Source organism: Callithrix jacchus, chromosome 1, assembly GCF_049354715.1.
Source record: "Callithrix jacchus isolate 240 chromosome 1, calJac240_pri, whole genome shotgun sequence".
NCBI classification, from domain to species: domain Eukaryota; kingdom Metazoa; phylum Chordata; class Mammalia; order Primates; family Cebidae; genus Callithrix; species Callithrix jacchus.
In genome coordinates this window covers 143,028,525-143,050,696 of record NC_133502.1, presented here as the reverse complement: position 1 = coordinate 143,050,696, position 22,172 = coordinate 143,028,525, and the positions used below count along the sequence as shown (strand labels likewise).

The 22,172-nt window shown below is 41.6% G+C and overlaps 1 protein-coding gene across 3 annotated transcripts in view; it reads right to left on the bottom strand.

Annotated features, from left to right (window-relative positions):
- Window positions 1-22,172, bottom strand: part of RECK (reversion inducing cysteine rich protein with kazal motifs) — an 87,982-nt gene that overhangs the window by 5,376 nt on the left and 60,434 nt on the right. For all 3 annotated transcript variants that reach the window (XM_017974661.5, XM_002743073.5, XM_054257687.2), the window contains 5 exons: window positions 20,390-20,530; window positions 11,284-11,472; window positions 8,457-8,579; window positions 6,553-6,724; window positions 1,442-1,634 (listed from right to left, as the gene is read on the bottom strand). In XM_017974661.5, the coding sequence (XP_017830150.1) occupies window positions 1,442-1,634; window positions 6,553-6,724; window positions 8,457-8,579; window positions 11,284-11,472; window positions 20,390-20,530 (818 nt within the window). The remainder of the gene's footprint in view (window positions 1-1,441; window positions 1,635-6,552; window positions 6,725-8,456; window positions 8,580-11,283; window positions 11,473-20,389; window positions 20,531-22,172) is intronic.

The following is a 22,172-nucleotide window of genomic DNA, read 5'->3' as shown; positions in this document are numbered from 1 at the left end:
ATGGGGACCTCTTAAGCTCCTGAGGTAGGCTAAATGGGGGTGGGGTGGGGAGCAATACGGGTGTCTCAAGATGAACTAAAAGATTGCTTTTCTCAGCCTCTCTGGGACCTGGGTGCTCATTCCACATGGACTGATAAGAGATAAATCTCCTTTCCTGCCAGGTCTCTTGGCTCTGCCCAGACTTCTATTATTATCCCAGAAACACCTCTTTGAAGACAAAAAAGATGAATCTTCATGCAAATGCAGAGGTCTTATCATTTCATGCTGGGTATGAGATAAGGAGAGGAAGGAGTAGAGAGATCAGTGGGGTAGACAGACTCCGGAGCCAACAGTAGGTCAGGAATAGATCAGAGAAAAATCACAGCCAGGAGGAGGGAACAAGTAGAAGACTGAGAATTCAGAGTAGACAGGATCAATGCAAACACCATAGAAGCTCTGAGAGAAACAAGCATGTTTCAGGGAGACATCATGATGGAATTTTTCTTTTTTGAGACGGAGTTTCGCTCGTTACCCAGCCTGGAGTACAATGGCGCGATCTCGGCTCACCGCAACCTCCGCCTCCTGGGTTCAGGCAATTCTCCTACCTCAGCCTCCCAAGTAGCTGGGATTACAGGCACGCGCCACCATGCCCAGCTAATTTTTTGTATTTTTAGTAGAGACGGGGTTTCACCATGTTGACCAGGATGGTCTCGATTTGTTGACCTCGTGATCCACCCGCCTCGGCCTCCCAAAGTACTGGGATTACAGGCGTGAGCCACCGCGCCCGGCCATGATGGAATTTTTCTAACCATGAAGACCAGGGAATGTGAAGCAATTATGTCAAGTGTTAGCTGGTTGTGGGCAGGGGATGCTAGGCCCAAAGTGGGGCCCCAGGGAGAGGGGCAAGCATAAAATCAGTGTTGCATGTGAGAAGCCTCGAAAGGAATTGCCCTTGTTTTTTTTCCTTAAAACATAAATGCAGATTCCACAAACCTAAAAGACTGAGAGCTAAGCTGACATAAAAAGACAATAAGTCTTACAGAAAATTTCACTTTTCAGTACCTTGGGAGGTGGGCTGATGTGGGAAGAGTGGGAAAACTTTTCTTGGTTTGACTCACATTCTTCCTGCTTTGTTTCCTAGTGAGGGCCCAGAGAACTATGGGAAATGAGAATGGTGCTGACCATGCCCGGGGTGTAAAACTTCAAGTTCTTTTCCTAGGAGTGGGCTATAAGAAGCCACTCTCTGTTCTTGCTTGTACACTAGATGTGCAAAGGTACACACTAGCAAGATAGCTTCCAGAGTTAGGAGAAGGAGCCAGTCCTCCTTTTTGGTAGAGGATTGGGTGCTACAGATTTGACAGCATTCACAGAAGACCCTCAACTGGTCTTATTGTTGATTCATCTGTAAAAGATCATAAACCAATTTTATCCCTAATGTACTTTGTCAGCCAAACCACTGTACCTGGCAGGGGCCTTTGTAAGAGAGGCTTTTTCCTCTTTGGTATAAAATGCAGAGATTACTGTGCTCCATGTGGTCTGTGTCACAAACAGGATCTCGGACCTGGTCACACACGAGCTGTCTTGGTACACATTCATATTGGCTACATCCAAATTTATCAAAAGTTGTCAGGCAGACCTGTGGTTTGGGTATGCACCTGAAAAAGATGAATGCAGCACCATGAGCCAATGTAGGGAGGGACTGTGGTGGGGCTGGCAAAGCACTAGATGAGGCATAGAGGGCTGAAGAGAGAGCAAGAGACGAATCGGGACAGTTCTGTCTCCAAAGAGCTTATGTAGAGTGGAAGAGTTGAGCCTGTGTATAAACCAGGCTAAAAGGTTAAAAAGATGTGCACAAAGCTTGCAGGGATGAGTCATTCTCATCTGGGGAGCCTGAAGAAAGCATGGGGAAGTGGCGGTGTTCTAGCTGGAGTCTGGGGGGTGAAGGAGGAGACATGGGCTTGCCAGGCTGAGGGAGCCATGAACATAGGTGTAATGCTCAAGGAATGTGGTGCTGGAGAAATGGCAAGTGACTTCGATGGCAGAAGCTGAGGATATACACACACAGGGTAGAAGGGCCATGATATGAGGCCAACAGGCTGGAGTCTGTGGCTGGAGGCCTTGTATTCAATAACAAATGAAACATTTCCAGGGGCTTCACTTTCAGCTTGGCTAATATGAGTCTATCTTAAGAAAAAGCCTCACTCTATGTCCTAAAATAATTTAGGTTTTTGTGCCTACAAGACCGAAGTGCTGATACTGGCTGGTTGCAAATGACTGAGAGAATGCCACCATGAAGCTGGTCTTGTCTAGTAATATGCGGACTTGGCTTTATTCTAAATTCTCTTTTTTTTTTGAGACGGAGTTTTGCTCTTGTTACCCAGGCTGGAGTGCAATGGCGCCATCTCTGCTCACCGCAACCTCCGCCTCCCGGGTTCAGGCAATTCTCCTGCCTCAGCCTCCCGAGTAGCTGGGATTACAGGCACGTGCCACCATGCCCAGCTAATTTTTTGTTTCTTTAGTAGAGACAGGGTTTCACCATGTTGACCTGGATGGTCTCGATCTCTTGACCTCGTGATCCACCCGCCTTGGCCTCCCAAAGTGCTGGGATTACAGGCCTGAGCCACCGCACCTAGCCCCATTCTCAATTCTTAAACTCTTTCAGAGGGGTTAGGGATGATGGCTCTTTTCTTCTTTAGGCTTTTTTTTTTTTTTTTGCTTTCCTGATTTTTATAAAGGGTTTACATAACTTCCTATAAGAAGATAAGACCCATGAAAATGTTTAGCTTTCACTGTTTTTTTTTTAAGTACTAAGATATATAAATATGAGTTTATAAAATAAAAGAGGAAGAATATAGTAGCTAACATTATTTTAATTTCGAAGGAAATTACTTATATTCTTTTTAGGGCCAATGTCCTGCACCGGAATCACTACCACCAACACTATGCATGGTTCCCTTTTCTGAAATGGTTTGACATTACAATGCACTTGGTTATGGTTTTATGGAAATTTAAAATATTTGAAGAGAAATAATATAAAATAATATTTAGAACTTCATTACCTATTAACATGCAAGGGATGAGACACAGGAATATCAGAAGAAATTTGGTAATTTTGAGAGAAAAAGCTTGATCAGTTTGAATATATAGAATTAAGAAGATCAGGCCGGGCACGGTGGCTCATGCCTGTAATCCCAGCACTTCGGGAGGCCGAGGTGGGTGGATCACCTGAGGTCAGGAGTTCGAGACTAGCCTGACCAACATGGTGAAACCCTATCTCAGAAAAAAAATAGAATTAAGAAGATCATTTAAAAAGTTTGATAATCTGGGGGCAAATGAAAGTAAACATGAGCAGGGCAGAGACCTGATCTGCCTTGCTTGTTGTTATGTACTAACGTTTAGAAAAATGCCTGGAACATCAGTAGATACTTGATGAATGAATGTAATTATTTCTTTTTTAAACAACGTATTATTATTATTTGAGGCAGAGTCTTGCTCTGTCACCCAGACTGGAGTGCAGGGGTATGATCTCAGCTCACTGTAACCTCTGCCTCTTGGGTTCAAGTGATACTCCTGCCTCAGCCTCCTGAGTAGCTGGGATTACAGGTGTGCACCACCATACCCAACTAATTTTTGTATTTTTAGTAGATACGGGGTTTTGCCATGTGGGTCAGGCTGGTCTCCAACTACTCGCCTCAAGTGATCCTCCCACCTCCACTTCCCCAAGTACTGGGATTACAGGAATGAGCCACTGTGCTCAGCCACAATTAATTATTTTTTGAACAGATAATATAAGCCCAAGGTAAAAATGAAAAAGTACAACATGGTATAGAGTGAAAAATAGGCCTCCTTTCTTCTCTTGTGTCCCAGAAACCTAATTCCCCTCCCTAGAAAAACCATTATTACCAACTTCTTTTTTTTTTTTGAGATGAAGTCTTTCTCTGTCGCCCAGGCTAGAGTGCAGGGGCACCATCTCGGCTCACTGCAGCCTCCGTCTCCCGAGTTCAAGCTATTCTCCTGCCTCAGCCTCCCAAGTAGCTAGGACTACAGGTAGGAGCCACCATGCCCTCCTAATTTTTGGTAGAGACAGGGTTTCACCATGTTGCCCAGGCTGATCTCAAACTCTTGAGCTCAAGCAATCTGGCTGCCTTGGCTTCCCAAAGCACTGGGATTACAGGCATGAGCTACCACTTTCTTATTTATCCTTCCAGATATATTTTATGTAACGATAAGCATTTATATGCACTGATCCAGAGGGTATGTGCATTTAAAACTGCAAGTTTGGTCAAAGTGCCCTCCACAAAGGATGCACCAATCCTCCTCCAGCCTCCTCCTGTATAAAAGTAGCAATTTCCCTATATTATGTTATCAAACTTTAGCTTTGCCAGTCTGATAGATGGAAAGTGGTATACAATTGTAGTTTTAATTTAATTTACATTTCTCGTAATATGAGGAAGGTTAAGCATTATGGCAGATTGGCTAGATGTTTATCAAATTTACTTCATTTTCTTTCTGGGTGTATATGTAAATTACATCTTCTAGGCTCCTGGAAGTTCCTGAGTTCTAGACAATGGAATGTGGCTGGATGTAGTGATGAATGCTACTTTTATATGTGGTCTATTAAAGCTTTTTAAGAGCAGTCCCCACTATCTCCCTCCTCTTATCTGCTATCCAGATGCAGAAGACCCAGAAGAGGACTATGAGGCTGTAGGAGAAGTCAGAGTCACTATATGGAAGGATCCCACGTCTCTGAATGACCACATGGAAAACTGCCTGCTGGACAAACAAATGGGCTCTAAGTAATTAACTACACTGTGAAATTACTGATATTTTGGAATTTGTTTACAGTAGCTAGAATTACTTACCCTAACAAATAAAAGTACCTTTTCAAATGTTTAAGAACCATTTGGATTTCCTTTTTTATGTTTATGTCCTTGGTCCATTTTTTGTATTAGACTATTGATCTCTGTCCATTTTGATATTTGATCTTTCTCAAATTGATTTGCAGGGGCTCTTTACATTACAAGGACATCAGCACTTTCTCTGCGATATTCCTTCCAGTGTGTCATTTGTCTGTTATCATGCAGAAAATTTTAAGGTTCATGTAGCTGAATTTTTCAATCTTGTATATACTCAGGAAGGCATTCCCATTTTGACATTTATTTTTATTGTTTTATTATGAAAGCAAGACAACCTTATTCAGAAAGACTAGCCAATGGAGAAAACAAATGAACAAATATTAAAACAATCCTCAATTCTACCTCCCAACACAACCTGTATTATTCTTTCAGCTTATTTGTTATGCATTGCATCCTGCCTTCTTTCCATAGAAACTTTCTTGGATTAGTTTCATTGTATAAACTTTGGCAGATGGATGACCAGTTCTTTGCCATTTCTTTTTTTTTTTGAGACGGAGTCTCGCTCTGCCACCCAGGCTGGAGTGCAATGGTGTGGTCTCACGTCATTGCAACATCCGCTGCCTGGGTTCAAGTGATTCTCCTGTTTCAGTCTCCTGAGTAGCTGGGATTACGGGCACCCACTACCATGCCCGGCTAACTTTTGTATTTGCAGTAGAGACGGGGTTTTACCATGTTGGCCAGACTAGTCTCGAACTCCTGATCCTCCCGCCTCGAGCTCCCAAAGTGCTGGGATTATAGGTGTGAGCCACCGTGCCCAGCTGCCATTTCTTTTAACACATGAGAAAGTCTCCCCCTCCCTCCACATTACACCAGGGTTTTCAGGATGGAGAAGCAGTGATTGCTTATTCTCCACAAAACCCTTCATAAGGAAAGCACTGTGGCATTGGAATGTGTACTATTCAGGTCATTCAGGCAAGCCACTTAACACTCTGGTTCCAGATGGCTGCCACCTTAAGTGTCAGCCAGATGCCTGCCCTGGTGGTTGCCACATGTAGAAATCCATCATTAAGGCTAGGTCAACTTGAGCTCAAGTGAGGAAACAGTAGAGAAAGGACCTCAAAACAAATAATTTCAAATAGCAGTGAAGTTGCATTCCCAGAGATTTCTCATGTCTAATTTCTAAAATGAATGCATAGAACTAGAAGCAAATTTTCCTTGACTATCAGGTTTAGACAGCTACTAATAAGAATACACCCTTTTCTTTCATCTCTTTTGCTACCTCTCTGCATGTTACATTTTCTGTTTCAGTCTTACAGAACTGCTTTAGTGCCCCAAAACACCGTGTTATGGAGATAACAATGTTATGGAGATAACATTTCCAGCAGCTCTTGCTCCTGTTAGTCTGCCTTCACTTTTTCTCTACTGCAAACCTTGCCTGTGATCTCTTACTCACCTTTCTAGATTCAGCTAGGTATCACCTCTAGAGGCTCCCACAGGCCTTCCCCCCCGTTGCATTAACGGCCCTACTTGTGGGCTACCAATCGCAGCACCTGATTTATCAAGCAGCTTTACATGGCTCTCTTTCCCTCCAGACTCTAAACTTTTCAGGGTGGAGATGACTTCTTAATTTAACTTTGTGTTTTCATTGTCTAGTATATGGTAGATGCTTTGTAAGTACTGGCTTTCAGTTGAATAAAATAAGAAGCCATTCACTTACCTTTGGTTTTTTTGGCAGGGATTAGGATTACATGGATCCTTTGACATGCATGATCCAAACTCAAACTGATGGTCTTGGAGGCCCACACAGCGAGCAATGCAGGCACTGGGGTAAGTGCGCCCATTCTGCCCACACACGGGGACAAACTGATCTGCACAGTTACAGGGCAGACCTGAAGAGAGGAAACAGCCTCAAAAATATGTATGTGTATATTCCCCTCCCCTCATACTTCCTTGTTAAGGCAAACCATAAGCAATCATGTGAAGGTCTCATGTTAAAATAGAATTGTAACTTAAGTTAGGAAAAACCTTCTCTCTGATCTCTGATGGGGGTTTTAAAGGCAGCAATGCTCTGATTAGCTCTTGTCTGCAAAATGGCTTTCCTTTGTCCTTTTTATTGCCAGCTAGTTGAGAGTCTTTAGACCTTGATCCCGGTAGAAACCCCTATTAACAAGGCTATAGGTTGGGAAAATAAAGACTGTTTCTCCTGATTTGGCATATACAATATACAATGTAGAATTTAGATGTTTGAAGTCTGGTGTGGGGATTTCTTCAACGTTAAAGGCTAATACCAAACGTAATAAAGAGTGAAGGTTGTAGGTTCCTTCCACTCTCATATTCAAGATGGTAACTTAGAAAATTATTGTAATTTTAAGACTTACAAATGTTTATGAACATCTTTCTCTGAGTCACATTTGGAGTAGGACACTGGGTCCCAAGAAATGTGGCACAGTTTTGGGTCAGTAAAATTTCCTTAGTCTGCTCGATCGATAGTCATTGACTTGGTTTATCCCAGGACACCAAGAGCCACACACAATAGGAAACAAGGGTCTTGCTAGTTGTAAAGCTCAACTTCTAAAAACATTTAGATGTTAACAAAAAAATATATAAAAAAGTCTTCCTTGTAAATCCTTAGCTTATTTCTTTATCCCCATATCCTTCTATGGTTTCTCTAAGCAGAATTAATTGTCCTTACTCGAGCAGGGCAAAGTATAATAATAAAGGATGATGATAATAAAGCAGTGAAGGCTGGGGTAGAGTTAGTACTACCCTCTACTTCTTCACCAATCTGCCACTGACTTCTTATTTCTTTTTCAATCCCCTTTTCAACTGGCTGGAGCACAAGGTTGGTAAATCCTTACTCTCCTCTCCTCCACGTCTTCTCCCCCCAGTCCCCACCCGTCTCCACATAATAGTAATTCTGAGGAAAGAGGAATCAAGTTGCCACTGCAGCAGCAGGAAATGGGGGCAAGGGCAGCTACCTAGTAACTTTTTGCCCAGAACCAAAGGTATTTTAGATGTAGGAAAAAACAAATACCAAGAGATACCAGCAGACTGTGCTGTTGCTGTTGGCAACAATAGCTTCACCAGAGGAAAGCATCCCATCTTTCCATCCCATAAGTAGCCTTTTCACTTACTTATGTTGGTGTAAGAATAATAAGAGCAGCAAAGCACAGGAAAATCAAGAAAGTAATATTCTGGGATATTACTGTTTGTGGGAGTTTAGATTAACAAGTAAGCTAAGGTAGGCTGAGGAGGAAGGTGCTGAGAAACAAACTGAGAATATACATGGACGTCATAGCAGTTGGGGTAAATGGGGTATTTTACCAGGTAGAAAAGTTCAATTTTCTACCATTCCAATCACTGTCCTTGTTCTTTTTGACTCATGAATTTCCAGAATATTAAGGAATATTTGCTAAGGGCCCTAAAACACCATTTAGTATATAATACCTTCAATTCATAGAGGAAGAAACTGAGATCCAGAGAGGAAAAACATCTTGCCCTTAGATTCTATATTTATTTTATTGTGTACATTTGCAGTTAAGACTGGAGAAGCTGCCTTGAAAACAAAGTGTGCAAAGAAATGATGGCCCCTGAGGACAGACTCTGGGCGATCACAGTCACCTGTGAAGGTACGATGGTCATCTTCTGAACTGTGCTCATTGAGGCAAAGGCGGGTAGAACACACCAAATTGCCAGCAAAACAAGAACAGACATTGCAGTCAATACTAAAGGATGTCCCATGACCTGAGAGAAAGAGAAAGAAAATGTTGATCTATAACACACATTGAGAAATAGAGCACATATTACAATATATATATATTTTTTTTTTTGAGACAGTGTCTAATTCTATTGCCCAGACTGGAGTGCACTGATCCTGGCTTATAGCAACCTCCACTTCCCAGGCTCAGGTGATCCTCCCACCTCAGCTTCCCAAGTAGCTGTGACTACAGGTGTATACCACCACATCTGGATATTTTTTGTAGAGATGGGGTTTCACCATGTTGCCCAGGATGGTCTTGAACACCTAGGCTCATGCCATCTGCCTGCCTTGGCCTCCTAGAGTGCTGGGATTACAAGAATGAGCCACTGTCCTCAACCAGAAATTCTTGAAAGATAACTTCTGAATATACCAACTAGAGTAAAATCTGTGGTATTTATATTTTCATATTTGCCTCCCACCATATTCCTCCAAGGCCCTAAAGAGCTGTTCTTACCAGGCTGTTCCCTATCCTCTAAGAAAGTTTCCAGATGCCCCTTCTGCTTTGAATGCTTATCTCTTCAGGGGCAGACCTGATGCCATCTTTGGATCAAAGACTCTTCTGGGCCGGGCGCGGTGGCTCATGCCTGTAATCCCAGCACTTTGGGAGGCTGAAGCAGGTGGATCACGAGGTCAAGAGATCGAGACCATCCTGGTCAACATGGTGAAACCCTGTCTCTACCAAAAATACAAAAAATTAGCTGGGCATGGTGGCGTGTGCCTGTGATCCCAGCTACTCAGGAGGCTGAGGCAGGAGAATTGCCTGAACCCAGGAGGCGGAGGTTACGGTGAGCCAAGATTGCGCCATTGCACTCCAGCCTGGGTAACAAGAGCGAAAACTCTGTCTCCAAAAAAAAAAAAAGACTCTTCTGATGCCCTGGCAGGAATGCCTAGCTCCTAAAAGAGCACTTGGTCTGCAACTTTTTTTGGCTCAAATTCTCTCATCTTATCACGTAAAGTATGGTCTCATCCCCATCCCAGTTTCAGCTCCATAAGGCACTGGTATGCTTTTTTGTACAGAATAGGCATTTAGTCAGTCAAATGTTACAGAAGAAATGAATCTGCCCTGATATTTTCTGTGATACAAAGTATCTACCTTTATAGTTTAGTCAAGCGGAATATGGATTAAGAGATAAATGCCTGACTTGCTCTAAGGCAGAAATTTGAGAGCTAATTTTAGCTAAGAGCACTCTTCTTTCTCAACAAAAGATTAAACAAAAAGAATATAAAAGGGGCCGGGCACAGTGGCTCACGCCTGTAATCCCAGCACTTTGGGAGGCCGAGGCAGGTGGATCATGAGGTCAAGAGATCGAGACCATCCTAGTCAACATGGTGAAACCCCGTCTCTACTAAAAATACAAAAAAAATTAGCTGGGCATGGTGGCGCGTGCCTGTAATCCCAGCTACTCAGGAGGCTGAGACAGGAGAATTGCCTGAACCCAGGAGGTGGAGGTTGCGGTGAGCCGAGATCGCGCCATTGCACTCCAGGCTGGGTAACGAGCGAAACTCCGTCTCAAAAAAAAAAAAAAAAAAAAAAAAGAATATAAAAGCTGAACTACTGTGGCTGAAGGGGTAGGGGATGGGAGTAGAAATGGGTTAGCAGAGTGAGCATACAGGGAGGGGACAGATCCTCAAAAGTGGTGTTTTTTTCACAACTGTTTGAAGTTATATATATATATATATATATATATATATATATATATATATATATGTATATATTTGAGAAGGAGTCTCGCTCTGTCACCCAGATTGGAGTGCAGTGGCGCAATCTCGGCTCACTGTAACCTCTGCCTCCCAGGTTCAAGCGATTCTCCAAACTCAGCCTCCTGAGTAGCTGGGATTACAGGCATGCACCACCATACTTTAATTAATTGTGGTATTTTTAGTAGAGATGGGGTTTCACCATGTTCGTCACTCTGGTCTCAAATTCCTGACCTCGTGATCCACCCGCCTTGGCCTCCCAAAGTGCTGAGATTACAGGTATGAGCCACCATGCCAGGCCCTGAAGTTATATATTGACATGAATGGTTGTTCAGGCTATAAACAAAAGACAGTTAAGGAAGGAGTGGAGCCTAAGATTTTTAGGGAAGATGGTCAAAGGGAGGCACTTTTTAATGTACTTTTTCCCAAACTCCTAACAGTGTAGTTCCTATACCCTTTTGCTCTCCAAGATGTCAAAATTCAAGTTTCACTTCTGGTGAAGTGAGGGTGGGGTGGGGTATGCCTGAGGAAAGGGTTGGGGGAAGATTACCTGTGTCTTTGCTTGTGAATGGTAAGGGATGTGGAGTCAACTAGACCTGGAGCAGAATCCAGCTTTGGTCATTTACCAGCTGGGTGATCTCTTTAAGCATCAACTTCCTCATCTATGCAGTAAGGGTAATACAGGTATTATTATTATTACCTGTATGAAAGAGTAACTTGGAGGTTTAAATGAGATAAATAAGGCAAGACTTAGCATTGTGTTCAGCTCATAATTAGAATTCAATAAATATTATTAGCCATTAGCCCCTTCTTGAGGGGACTTCTAAAAGGTTTCCTTAGAAGTCCTAGTGCTCTGTACAGTTTGAAAAATACTGCCATGGCGGATGTGATATACAGACTTTACCCTTTGGTGAGAATCTATCCAATATTCTTCCTATGAAGTAAAAATAACTAATCTCATATTAAAAACAAAAACAGGTCAAGACTCACTTTTTCTTTTTCCTCCAACAATACAAGACTTTTGGAGGTCTATACAGTGCATTTCCATACAGTTTTCTAAGAGTCCACTTTGTCCACATGAACAGATTTTGTAACAACCAACTTCCCCTGCAGATGATGGCACCTGGATTAGTGTCCCTTGACGTACAATGAAATCAGAAGCTTCTCCCAGTTTGCAACCTGTACAAACAAAAATTAGCTGACAGAAATGGTACTGCTCGATGACATTGTTTTATCACATTAGATATATACCTGACAAAAGTCTTATAGGTACTAAATTGCTACTAAAGGTTATGTAATAGAACTTTCACTAAATTAAGGAATTGCTTTAGTACACTGGCCAAAAACATACCCTCTCAAATGAAAATTCCATGTTCTGGAGGATGGTGGTGATTAAAGATCTATACCCCAAAGTTATTTATCATTCAGTACAGAAGTGCTGTAAGATATGTAGCTTTTTATTTTGAGGGGTAGTCAAAAATATTTTAAAGTCACAGATATTTAAAAAAAATGAAATAGGGAGATAAGTTTAGAGGTGGCGCTGTAGGACCAACTCAGGATTGCAGCTCCCAGTGAAAGCGCAGATGGTGAGTGGATGCCACATTTCCAGACAGATCTTTATTGCCCACAGACCAGGAGATTCCCAGGTGTAGGAGCCCCACGGGCCACCAGCATGGCTGTTTGGGCCAGCGTGGCTGTTTGGGCCAGGGCCAAAGCTCAGTGGCACTCCGTACAAAATACACTGGTTTGGTTGCCCTGTTAAATCGGCAATTGGAGATTTCTGAGGTTAGAAATCAGAATTCATCTGATTAAATGGGATTTAAACAGAAAGCCAGGCAAGGAGATTCCCAGGCAGCAACGTTGTTCCAGCCGGCGCAGTGGGTCGCTGCACAGGAAATCACACAGATCCCGGTGCCCTTTCAGCAGGCGACTGGAACACCTGGGAGAGAGTCAACTGTTCAACTCAGGAAAAAAAAAAAAAAAGGGCTCTGAGGCAGGGAGCCAGGTGATCAGGCTTGGCGGGTCCCACCCCCACAAAAACAAACAAAACAGCAATTGGAAACACTTGGGGTTGAGAGTTTCATGGCAAGCACAGCTGAACCCAGGATGGTGCAGCTTGGAGGGGGAGGGGTGTCCACCGTTACCGAGGCACTCTACCCCTACAGAGGTACTCTGCCATTGCTGACGCAGCCTGCCATTGCCGAGGCAACCCGCCGTAACAGAGAGAGTCCACCACTACAGAGGCAGGGCATCATGACCACGGCAGCTCTAACCACACCCATATAAACAGGACTACAGGGAATTACACACGGCAGCAGGGCAGAGCCCATGACAGCAAGGTGGAGCCCACGGCAGCTCAGCATAGCCACTACAGGCAGGCAGTGATTAGACTGCCTCCTTGCTGGGCAGGACAGTGCAACGGATACTCATAAATAAAGCCCTAACTCCCCAGGACAGAGCACCTGAGGAAAAAAAGGGGCTTTATGAGTTCTGCTGCAGCAGACCTAAACGTACCTGCCTAGCAACCCTGAATGAACAATGGAGCTCATAGCTCAGCACTTGAGCTCCTATAAAGTACAGACTGTCTCCTCAAGTATAAAGTACAGAAAGTCTCCTCAAGCAGTTCCCTGACCCCTGTATATCCAAAGAGTCACCTCACAAAGGACTGATAAGCCTGACATTTGGCGGACATCATTCAGGGACAAAGATAGCAAAAGAAGAAACTGGTGGCAACCATCATGGTTCCGCAGCTGCTACAGGTGTTCCCCAGGCAAGCAGGGCCTGGAGTGGACCTCAGCAGTCCTATAGCAGAGGGGCCAGACTGTTAGAAGGAAAACTAAGAAACAGAAATACTTCATCATCAACAATCTGGATGTCCACTCAGAGACCCAATCAGAAAATCAGCAACTACTCAGATGACAGGTGGATAAATCCACAAAGATGGGAAGAAACCAGAGCAAAAAGGAGGAAAACACCCAAAACCAGAACACCTAGCCTCCTACAAGGGACCACAACTCCTCACCAGCAAGGGAACAAAGCTGGACGGAGAATGAGTGTGATGAAATGATGGAATCAGACTTCAGAAGGTGGGTAATGAGAAACTTCCGTGAGCCAAAAGAACATGTTCCAACTCAGTGCAAAGAAACTAAGAACTTGAAAAAGGATTTAAGGAAATGATAACAAGAATGGACAACTTAGAGAGGAATATAGTGAATTGAAGGAACTGAAAAACACAACACGAGAACTTCAAGAAGCATGCACAAGTTTCAACAGCCTAATTGACCAAGCAGAAGAAAGGATATCAGAAGTCGAAGATCAACTCAATGAAAAAAAACAAGAAGCCAAGGTTTGAGAAAAAAGCACAAAAAGGAATGAACAAAGTCTCCAAGAAATGTGGGACTATGTGAAGAGACCTAATCTACGTTTGATAGGTGTACCTGAATGTGACGAAGAGAATGAATCCAAGTTGGAAAATACTCTTCAGGATATTATCCAGGAAAATTTCCCCAACTTAGCAAGGCAGGCCAATATTCAAGTCCAGGAAATACAGAGAATACCACAAAGATATTCTGCAAGAAGAGCAGCCCCAAGGCACATAATCGTCAGATTCACCAGAGTTGAAATGAAAGAGAAAATGCTAAGGGCAGCCAGAGAGAAAGGTCGGGTCACCCACAAAGGGAAGCCCATCAGACTCACAGCAGATCTCTTGTTAGAAACCCTACAAGCCAGAAGAGAGCCAGAAGAGGGCCAATATTCAACATCCTTAAAGAAAAGAACTTTCAACCCAGAATTTCATATCCAGCCAAACTGAGCTTCATAAGTGAAGGAAAAATAAAATCCTTTGCAAACAAGCAAGTACTCAGAGATTTTGTCATCACCAGGCCTGCTTTACAAGAGCTCCTGAAAGAGGCACTACACATAGAAAGGAACAACCAGTACCAGCCATTCCAAAAACATACCAAATGCTAAAGCGCATCAACAAAAGGAAGAATCTTCATCAACTAATGGGCAAAACAGTCAGCTAGCATCAAAATGGCAGTATCAAATTCACACAACAATATTAACCCTAAATGTAAATGGGCTAAATGCACCAATCAAAAGACACAGACTGGCAAATTGGATAAAAAGCCAAAACCCATCGGTGTGCTGTATTCAGGAAACCCATCTCACATGCAAGGATACACAAAGGCTCAAAATAAAGGGATGGAGGAAGATTTACCAAGCAGATGGAGAGCAAAAAAAAGCAGGAGTTGCAATTCTCATCTCTGATAAAATAGACTTTAAAGCAACAAAGATCAAAAGAGACAAAGAAGGACATTACATAATGGTAAAAGGATCGATACAACAAGAAGAGCTAACAATCCTAAATATATATGGACCCAATACAGGAGCACCCAGATATATAAGGCAAGTTCTTAATGACTTACAAAGAGACTTAGACTCCCACACAATAATAGTGGGAGACTTTAACACTCCACTGTCAATATTAGACAGATCAACCAGACAGAAAATTAACAAGGATATCCAGGACTTGAACTCAGACCTGGAGCAAGCAAACCTGATAGACATTTACAGAACTCTCCACCCCAAATCCACAGAATATACATTCTTCTCAGCACCACATCACACCTACTCTAAAATTGACCACATAATTGGAAGTAAACCACTCCTCAGCAAATGCAAAACAACTGACATAATAACAGTCTCTCAGACCATAGTGCAATCAAGTTAGAACTCAGAATTCAGAAACTAACTCAGAACCGCACAGCTTCATGGAAACTGAACAACTGGCTCTTGAATGTTGACTGGATAAACAATGAAATGAAGGCAGAAATAAAGTTCTTTGAAACCAATGAGAACGAAGACACAACATACCAGGATCTCTGGGACACATTTAAAGCAGTCTCTAGAGGAAAATATATAGCAATAAGTGCACATATGAGAAGAGTGGAGAGATCCAAAATTGACACCCTAACATCAAAATGGAAAGAGCTGGAGGAGCAAGATAAAAAAAACTCAAAACCTAGCAGAAGACAAGAAATAACTAAGATCAGAGCAGAACTGAAGGAGATAGAGACATGAAAAACCCTTCAAAAAATCGATAAATCCAAGAGCTGGTTTTTTGAAAAGATCAACAAAATAGACCACTAGCCAGATTAATAAAAAAGAAAAGAGAGAATAACCAAATAGATGCAACAAAAACGATAAAGGGTAAATCACCACAGATTCCACAGAAATTCAAACCATCATCAGAGAATATTACAAACAACTCTATGCACATAAACTAGTAAACCTGGAAGAAATGGATAAATTCCTGGACACCTGTGTCCTCCCAAGCCTAAACCAGGAGGAAGCTGAAACTATGAATAGACCAATAACAAGGTCTGAAGGTGAGGCAGCAATTAAGAGCCTACCACACAAAAAAAGCCCAGGTCCAGGCCGGGCGCGGTGGCTTATGCCTGTAATCCCAGCACTTTGGGAGGCCGAGGCGGGTGGATCACTAGGTCAAGAGATCGAGACCATCCTGGTCAACATGGTGAAACACTGTCTCTACTAAAAATACAAAAAATTAGCTGGGCATGGTGGTGCATGCCTGTAATCCCAGCTACTCAGGAGGCTGAGGCAGGAGAATTGCCTGAACCCAGGAGGCGGAGGTTGCGGTGAGCCGAGATCGCGCCATTGCACTCCAGCCTGGGTAACAAGAGCGAAACTCCATCTCAAAAAAAAAAAAAAAAAAAAGCCCAGGTCCAGATGGGTTCGCAGCCGAATTCTACCAGACACACAAAAAAGAACTGTTGCCATTCCTTCTGAAACTATTCCAAATAATCCAAAAAGAGGGAATCCTTCCCAAATCATTTTATGAGACCAACATCATCCTGATACCAAAACCCGGCAGAGACTCAACAAGAAAAGAAAACTTCAGGCCAATATCCATGATGAACATAGATGCAAAAATCTTCAATAAAATACTGGCAAGCCGATTGCAATAGCACATCAAAAAGCTTATCCACCATGATCAAGTAGGATTCATCCCGGGGATGCAAGGCTGGTTCAATATACACAAGTCTATAAACATAATTCGCCACATAAACAGAACCAAAAACAAAAACCACATGATTATCTCAACTGATGCAGAGAAGGCCTTTGACAAAATTCAACAGCACTTTATGCTAAAAACCCTCAATAAACTCGGTATTGATGGAACGTATCTCAAAGTAATAAAAGCTATTTATGACAAACCAACAGCCAATATCATACTGAATGGGCAAAAACTGGAAGCATTCCCTTTGAAATCCGGCACTAGACAAGGATGCCCTCTGTCACCACTCCTATTCAATATAGTACTGGAAGTTCTAGCCAGAGCAATCAGGCAAGAAAAAGAAATAAAGCGTATTCAAATAGGAAAGGAGGAAGCCAAATTGTCTCTATTTGCAGACGACATGATAGGATATCTAGAAGACCCCATCTTCTCAGCCCCAAAACTCCTGAAACTGATAAGCAACTTCAGCAAAGTCTCAGGATATAAAATCAATGTGCAAAAATCACAAGCATTCCTATACACCAATAACAGACTTAAAGAAAGCCAAATCGAGAACGAAGTGCCATTCACAATTGCTACAAAGAGAATAAAATACCGAGAAATACAACTAACTAGGAACGTAAGGGACCTCTTCAGGGAGAACTACAAACCACTGCTCAACGAAATCAGAGAGGACACAAACAGATGGAGAAACATTCCATGTTCATGGTTAGGAGGAATCAATATCGTGAAAATGGCCATACTGCCCAAAGTAATTTACAGACTCAACGCTATCCCGATCAAGCTACCATTGACTTTCTTCACAGAACTGGAAAAAAACCACCTTTAACTTCATATGGAACCAAAAGAGAGCCCGCATAGCCAAGTCAATTCTAAGCAAAAAGAACACAGCAGGAGTCATCACACTACCAGACTTCAAACTATACTACAAGGCTATAGTAATCAAAACAGCATGGTACTGGTACCAGTCCAGAGATATAGACCAATGGAACAGAACAGAGGCATCGGAAGCAACACAGCATATCTACAATCATACAATCTTTGATAAACCCGACAAAAACAAGCAATGGGGAAAGGATTCCCTGTTTAATAAATGGTGTTGGGAAAACTGGCTAGCCATGTGAAGAAAGCAGAAACTGGACCCCTTCCTCACACTTTACACTAAAATTAACTCCAGATGGATTAAAGACTTAAACATAAGATCTGGCACCATAAAAACCCTAGAAGAAAATCTAGGCAAAACCATTCAGGACATAGGAGTAGGCAAGAACTTCATGACCAAAACACCAAAAACATTGGCAACAAAAGCCAAAATAGACAAATGGGACCTAATCAAACTCCACAGCTTCTGCACGGCAAAAGAAACAGTCACTAGAGTGGATCGGCAACCAACAGAATGGGAAAAAATATTTGCAGTTTACCCATCTGACAAAGGACTGATATCCAGAATTTATAAAGAACTCAAACAGATTTACAAGAAAAAAACAAACAAGCCCATTCAAAAATGGGCAAAGGATATAACCAGACACTTTACAAAAGAAGACATACATGAGGCCAACAAACATATGAAAATATGCTCATCATCACTGGTCATCAGAGAAATGCAAATCAAAACTACATTGAGATACCATTTCATGCCCGTTAGAATGGCGATCATTAAAAAATCTGGAGACAACAGATGCTGGAGAGGATGTGGAGAAATAGGAACGCTTTTACACTGCTGGTGGGAGTCTAAATTAGTTCAACCATCGTGGAAGACAGTGTGGTGATTCCTCAAGGCGTTAGAAATAGAAATTCCATTTGACCCAGCAATCCCATTACTGGGTATATATCCAAAGGACTATAAATCGTTCTACTATAAGGACACATGCACACGAATGCTCACTGCAGCTCTGTTTACAATAGCAAAGACCTGGAACCAACGCAAATGCCCATCGATGATAGACTGGACTGGGAAAATGTGGCATATATACACCATGGAATATTATGCAGCAATTAAAAACAATGAATTCGTGTCCTTTGTAGGGACATGGATGAATCTGGAGAACATCATTCTCAGCAAACTGACACAAGAACAGAAAATGAAATAGTGCATATTCTCACTCATAGGTGGGTGATGAACAATGAGAACACATGGACACAGGGAGGGGAGCACTACACACTGGGGTCTATTGGGGGGAATAGGGGAGGGACAGCGGTGGGGGGAGCTGGGGAGGGATAGCATGGGGAGAAATGCCAGATGTGGGTGAAGGGGAGGAAGACAGCAAATCACACTGCCACGTGTGTACCTATGCAAGTATCTTGCATGTTCTGCACATGTACCCCAAAACCTAAAATGCAATAAAAAAAAAATGAAATAGGGAAACTGACAGTATTTTTTTTTTGAGACAGAGTCTCACTCTGTCACCCATGCTGGAATGCAGCGGCGTAATCTTGGCTCACTGCAACCTCCCCCTGATGAGGTCAAGCGATTCTTCTGCCTTAGCCTTTCTCCTGTAGCTTGGACTACAGATGCCCACCAACGTGCCTGGCTAATTTTTGTGTTTTTAGTAGAGACGGGGTTTCACCATATTGGCCAGGCTGGTCTCGAACTCCTGACCTCGTGATCCACCTGCCTCAGCCTCCCAAAGTGCTGGGCTTACAGGCATGAGCCACCGTGCCCAGCCAGTATTTTTAGAATATTGTTCAGAAAAACTTTTAGTGATGGAAAACAACTATACCTTAAATTCAAGGAAAAACTGAATATTTGGGTGGGCTTAGGGAAAATCCATTTTCTATCTTATTATATGATGGGCTTTCTGAGTTTAACAAAAACAAGAGAATTCTGAATTGAATTCTATATTTAAACAATATGAAATACAGATGTCACCATTTTAAGTAACCATATTTTATTTTCTTGCCGAAGAAAATATCTGACTAAATTATAATATAACAGTAAATGAACAGAAAGTACTATCCTGAAATTTAAAACAGTCCAACATTTCCAGTTTTGACAAGATTTATTATGACTCTATAGCTGATATATATAGTATTACACCTATAGTATAGATGATCCTTTGAGATATCATGCTTATTTCATCTTTTTGCTTTATTTTATTTTAAAAATATTTTAAGGCTGGGCATGATGGCTCATGCCTGTAATCCCAGCACTTTGGGAGGCTGAGGTGGGTGGATCACGTGAGGTCAGGAGTTTGAGACCAGCCTGGCCAACGTGGTAAAACCTTGTCTCTACTAAAAATACAAAAATTAGCTGGGTGTGGTGGCAGGCACTTGTAATCCCAGCTACTCAGGAGTCTGAGTCAGGAGAATCGCTTGAGCCTGGGAGGTAGAGGTTGCAGTGAGCTGAAACAGCACCATTACACTCCAGCCTGGGTGACAAGAGGGAAACTCTGTCTCAAAAAAAAAAAAAAAGTTTTAAAAAATCTTGATTCTGACATGATAAACATTCTCAATTGGGAAATAGATAAAAAGAAGCAAAATGTCGCAACAACTGTATCCTAAAGGGATTGACAGAAAGCTAAAGACTCAAAATTCTATAGGATAAAAATCCTTCAGCCTTAAAGTTATATACATTTCAACATAACATTAATCTTTATGGAGAGAGCTATACATTCTATTGAATATGCTATTTTTCTATATACTAAAGGAAAGAAAAGAAAAAACACGAACAATGTAAAGTATATTTTCTAAAACATTACAATATAGAAGAGAAAGTACAAAAAGCTGGTCCAAGCTTTTTTTCTTTCATAGTCTAGAACCCTGTAACTCATTAGGAGAGTCAAGTTTTAGATTATTATTATTACTTTACAATTTAAATAACAACTGAAAATTATAAGCATCTGTCTTTTTCTGCTTATATCAATAATACATGTTTAATGAGAAAATCTCAAATATTATAGAAAAATATAATATAGAACATAAAGTCCCTTGCAATCTCACTCCAAAGAGAACGCCTATAATACAGAAGGAGCAGACTTGAAAAAAAGAAAGATAGCTCCTATAAAGAAACACTAGCAGCACCTATCCAGCCTCTTCTCACACCCACCTACCTCTTACCTTGAACACAAGAGTATGGGAGACAGGGATCTCCAGATAGACATCCTTTTCGGTTTACTTCACAGAGCTCGTTGGCAGGGCAAGGATTTGGGTTACAGGGATGAGTCACTTCTTCTACAATGTTACCTAAAGTACTTGGTCCTGAAAAACACCAAAACAGATTAGTTTAACAACCTAAAAGAGTAACAGAGATCTGTAAATTATCTGAATTAATTATGGCTGGAATAAATGAAGAGCTCATGAGCATAAAGCAAGTCCTGATTCTACCAAGCTATTAAAACACCGAGATTCTTTCATTTGTAAAATGATGAATTTAGCATAAACATACATTCATTCATTTTTTAAATTATTGGAATTTACAATATTTCAGGCAAGGTTCTAGGTGCTGGAGATAAGGTGATGAACAAAATAGACAAGTCTCTAACATAGAGTTTACATCTAGTAGAGAAAGAGACAATAAATATACTATGTATGAGCCAGGCACAGTGTGGCTCATGCCTGCAATCCCAGCACTTTGGGAGGCTGAGGCAGGCAGATCACCTAAGGCCAGGAATTTGAGAACAGCCTGGCCAACATGGTGAAATCCCATCTCTACTAAAATAGGCAGGGATTGCAGTAAGCCAGGATCACACCACTGCACTCCAGCTTGGGAGACAGAGTGAGATATTGTCTCAAAAGAAAAACAAAAACAAAAAAACTAAATCCAAAAAATAAAAAAAACAAAATCCTCCCAAAACTTAGCTGGGCATGGTGGTGTGTGCCAGCTACTTGGGAGACTGAGGCAGGAGAATTGCTTGAACCTGGGAAACGGAGGCTGCAGTGAGCCGAGATTGTGCTATTGCACTCTGCCCTGGGTGACAGAGTAAGATTCTGTCCCCTCACCCCCAAAAAAACAGAAAAAGAAAAAGAAAATGCTATGTATGTATATGTGTGTATATAAATAAATAAGAAAATTATAAGTAATAAGTAGTGTCAGAGGATAGAAGTGACAGGTATATTTTAGATAGGAGTGCTTATGTCTAAGAGGGATAATTTAGCATATTTTACCATAAATGATAATTTATTATGGTAATATGTATGGACTCCAAACCATGATTATATTTAACTTCTGAAATCATGGCCAAGGAAGAGTCTCACTTGATATAAAGTATGTGTGATATTTAGATATTTAATTTTCCTTCCATTGATATAGTTTCCTTCTACACAAATATTTGACTGCTGTAATAGAATCTAGAATTATAAATACATTAAGTGTTGCTTACTTGATTTTAGGCCACACTCACACTCTAAGACTAACAGAGGTATAAGGGCCCTTGGAGTTCATCTTATCTTACCTAATTATTTCATAAATAGGGAAGCTGAGGCTCAAAGAAATGATCTGCTCAAAGTCACAAAGGTCTAAATTCCAGTCTAATGCTCTTTTTTTGCAATATTGGTCACAAAGGTTAAGGGACACAGTTTGTTGGTCTTGAGAAAATATGGCATTTACTGCCAGCTACAAATCTAGCACATACTTTTCTCTCCCTGGTTATTAAAAGATCTCCAATTTTAGGGTGGCAATGGGCCCAAGTTAAAAAAATAACCTTTCTCAGTTTTCCTTACAACTAGGGGTAGACAGTGTGATTAGGGAGAAGTTATTTGCTCTCTCCCTTCCTTTTTACCATCTGGAACTAGAATATTAGAATATGGTAGCTAGAACTACAAGAGCCATGTTGTGATGACAAAGTACATGAAGTTATCTTGATAACTGAAGCTAAATGCTAAGGATGGTGGAGAAAGATAA